Here is a 3,369-nt window from a genome sequence, read left to right on the forward strand (position 1 = left end):
CGCGCCGCTGCTCTCGCCGCCCCACCGCGCCCTGGCGCTCGAGCCGCGCCGCGACTACCCGGCCGTGCCCCGCCTGCTGCACGGGCTGCCCGACGGCGCCCACGGCCTCGCCGACGGCGCGCTGGGGCTGCACGGCCTGGCCCACCACGGCCTCGAGGACATCCAGGTACCGGGGGCGGCGGGAGGGAAGCGGGGATCGCTGCAGTCGAGGGAGCAGCAGCCGGGGTCCCTGGGCCCGATCCGGCTCGCACGGGAACGGCGGCGGGACCCGGCAGAAACGAAAAGTGGCCGCTCGAGGAAGAGCCCGGCGCCCCTCGGTGGTGGCGGCCCCGGGGCTCCCCGCCAGCCCGGCCGGGATCCCGCTGCCGGGGCCGCTCCCGGGCCGCTCGCCGCCGCGCCGGGGTTTTTCGTTTCTCAACGATTTCTCCCCGCCGCGGCCTCGGAGCGGGCCAGGACCGAGCTCCAGGACCGGGCCGGGGAGCGGGACCGCGGGGCCTCCCCGAGCGGATCCCGGCAGCCGCCCCGAGGGTCTCGGGGACGCCGCGTCGCTGCTCACGGCTACCGCTTTGCTGCTTTCAGGCCGTGGACGACAGCGGGATGAACCTGCTCGATCAGTCCGTGATCAAGAAAGGTAAGAGGCGGCGGCGCCCGCCCCGGGGCTGCCCCGCCGGGGCTCGGCCGGGAGGGCTCGGAGCCGTCGGGCCAGGGGGTCGCTGCCCGCGCTGGGGCAAGGGGCGCGACGGGGCCGTCGGCAGCAGCGGCGCAAGGAAAGCGACGGGTTTCGGGAGCGGGAATCCGGCCGGGCCTGCAGCGGGACGCGGGGAGCCCCGGGCAGCCCGAGCGAGGCTCCCGGGAGCACCGAGGAGGGTCCGGGGACGCGCACGGCCCCGCGCCCCTCGGAGGGCAAAGCGCTGCGTCCCGGCGCTGCGTCCCGGCGGGAAGGGAACAACCTGGGGCCGCACCGGGAACTCGGCGGCGGGTACCGGCTAAAACCGCCCCTGAGCCCGGCAGGCACCGGCGGCTCCGGCCGCGCTCGCAGCCGCTGCCCGGTCCCGTCCATAGCGGCTCTGAAGCCCCGAGCCGCTCCGTGGGACGCGACGGGTGCGCGGGGGCCTCGGGGACTCGCACGTTGTTGTTCTGGGGACGCAGCCTCGTTACAGGAGGCCCTGCAGTGGAGTATTAATGATCGTAATTATTTCAGCTTTAATTAGAGCACCTAAGAGGCATTTCATTAAACACCCCGACATGAGAAACACTCGCAACAAGCGCAGTTGGCGCTTTTATCCTCTTGCTGGGCTTTTGCTTCTGTGTTTGGGCCAGGAGTGGTAGAGGTCCCACTGGAAAATACCCCTCGATGGGAACATTTGTCTAGAAAGTTGCGCGAAGCAGCAGCGGGCTGTCTGGGTTTTTCCTCCCTTTGGAAAAAAAATCGTGGGCTCATTTAGGGGAAAAAAATACTTCGTGCCTGGTGGAATTATTGCTGTTTTGTACCAGATCTGTGCCTGAATATCCTCTAGCCCTTCTCTTTCGGGGAGGGGAAAAATGAGGGGAGGAAAAGGGGGGGAAAATGAAAAGAAAGTAAGTGAAAAGAACTTCGTCTGAGGAGCGGGGGCCTGCGGATACAAGTTGTCCGCAGCCTCGGTGCCTACAGCCACGGGCGCTCCCTTGTCAGGGATTTTTTTTTTCTCTCTTCTTCTCTTCTTTGTGCTGTGTTTGGAACAAAGGCGCAAAATTTGTTTTGGAGAATAACTAGATTTTGGGCGCAGCCATTCGGGAGACGACGATGCCCTGCACAGGTTGCCCCGCTCTCCCCTCCGCAGTTTTAAGCGCTTCATCCTCCTGGAGAAGGGATAGATGGAAAGGCGAGGAGCGGGGCTAAAGAGCCCACACCAGGAGGATCGGGCAGAGGAGGAGGCGGGGAGGTCCCGGGCGGCGGCTCCGTCCTGACTGCAGTGCTCGGGATCGCTCCCGGTCCCGCTCCGGCCGCGCCCGTTCCGCCCTGCCCGGGCTCCTGCCGCGTCCCCGGCCCGGAGGCAGAGACACTTGCTCGTATTTCGATGGCTCCGCAGCCCCTTCCCTGCGCGGCCGTCTCAGGCGCGAAGCCCGGGGAAACGGGAGCGTTTTAACGGAGCCGCTGCCATGGGAATGGGAGAAGCCGCAGCAGGGAGGGGGCACCCCAGGAGCCCCCCACGGCCCTGTCTCCGTACCCTGTCTCCTCTCGGCAGCCCGTGCTCTCACCTGCTCTTCCCGTCCCGGCTCTGCCTGGCTCTTCTCGCTCTGCCGCGCCGCGGTTTCCCCGACTTCTCTCCTAAAATTTGGGAAAAACAAAATATTATTTGGGGATCCACTGTCCCGCACACCTGTGACCAGGGGAGCCCGCCACTGAGCTGCTTAGCGCCCAATTAATCCTCGCACAATCGCGTGTTTGCTTCGCTCGCCATCCCGCAGCAAGCGAAGCCGCCTGCCCCTATCCCAACTCTCGGAATTAGGTGTTCGGCAGCCGGGTTTTGCTTCGCCTCTCTCGGCTGAACGAGGGAGCCCCGGCTCGAGCCGTTCCGTTCTCCGGGCGAGCAGCAAAACCCAGAGAAACCCCAACGATCTGGGACAGAGAGCGCAAGTTCCTGCGCGGCGCGGACTCGCAGCTGGGGGGTCTCTTTCGGAGAAATTATGCGCAAATTTAAAAGCGGAGTTTTGGCAGAAACTGCGCTGTAATCGCAAATAATCTCAAATAGCACCCTGGTTATGAGTAATCCTTAAATTCCTCGCAGCATAGCCCTCTGACAGAGGGCTGATATCAATCTGTACATGTGAAAACAGATAAATCTCTCCTTAATTAGTTGCCGCGATACTGTTGTCCCGGTTCAACAAAATATTAATCACCTGCCCCAACCCCCTAAAGCGACCTTTTAACTTCTGCGCTTGAAAGACGCTTTTAATTCAAGCCAAGTGCGGGAAGTTCCACTCAAAAATAGCCCTATGTGTTGGGAAGAGCCCCCGCAGCTGCCTCCTGTCCCCTGCGCCCCCCCGGGCACATCATGTCCCGGCTCTTCAGTGCAGCGCCTGCAATTGTGGATCGACTGGAGCAAATCCATATTCCCTGGGCACAAATTGATACTAACGGCGAGTGACTGAGATTTAATGCGAATTGTTGGGCGGCGGGGCGAAACGCGCGAGGCGGCAGCAGTCGCTCCTGGTCTCCTGCCCCGCAGCGCACGTAGAGCCGTGGGCAGCGGCCCCTCCGCCCCGACAGCCAAATACTCCATATTTGCGGCTCCGGAGTATTTTATTTTATTTTATTTTATTTTATTTTATTTTATTTTATTTTATTTTATTTTATTTTATTTTATTTTATTTTATTTTATTTTATTT

At 62.0% G+C, this 3,369-nt stretch overlaps 1 protein-coding gene across 1 annotated transcript in view; it reads left to right on the plus strand.

Annotated features, from left to right (window-relative positions):
• Position 1: 1 nt before the first annotated feature.
• Positions 2-3,369, plus strand: part of TFAP2E (transcription factor AP-2 epsilon) — a gene marked incomplete at its 5' end in the record, with an annotated part of 19,757 nt that continues 16,389 nt past the window's right edge. The window contains 2 exons of the mRNA XM_026043464.1: positions 2-166; positions 580-631. Of these exons, the coding sequence (XP_025899249.1) occupies positions 2-166; positions 580-631 (217 nt within the window). The remainder of the gene's footprint in view (positions 167-579; positions 632-3,369) is intronic.

The sequence above is a fragment of the Nothoprocta perdicaria genome, unplaced genomic scaffold, assembly GCF_003342845.1.
Source record: "Nothoprocta perdicaria isolate Ctin4 unplaced genomic scaffold, notPer1 scaffold_33, whole genome shotgun sequence".
In the NCBI taxonomy this organism is placed as follows: domain Eukaryota; kingdom Metazoa; phylum Chordata; class Aves; order Tinamiformes; family Tinamidae; genus Nothoprocta; species Nothoprocta perdicaria.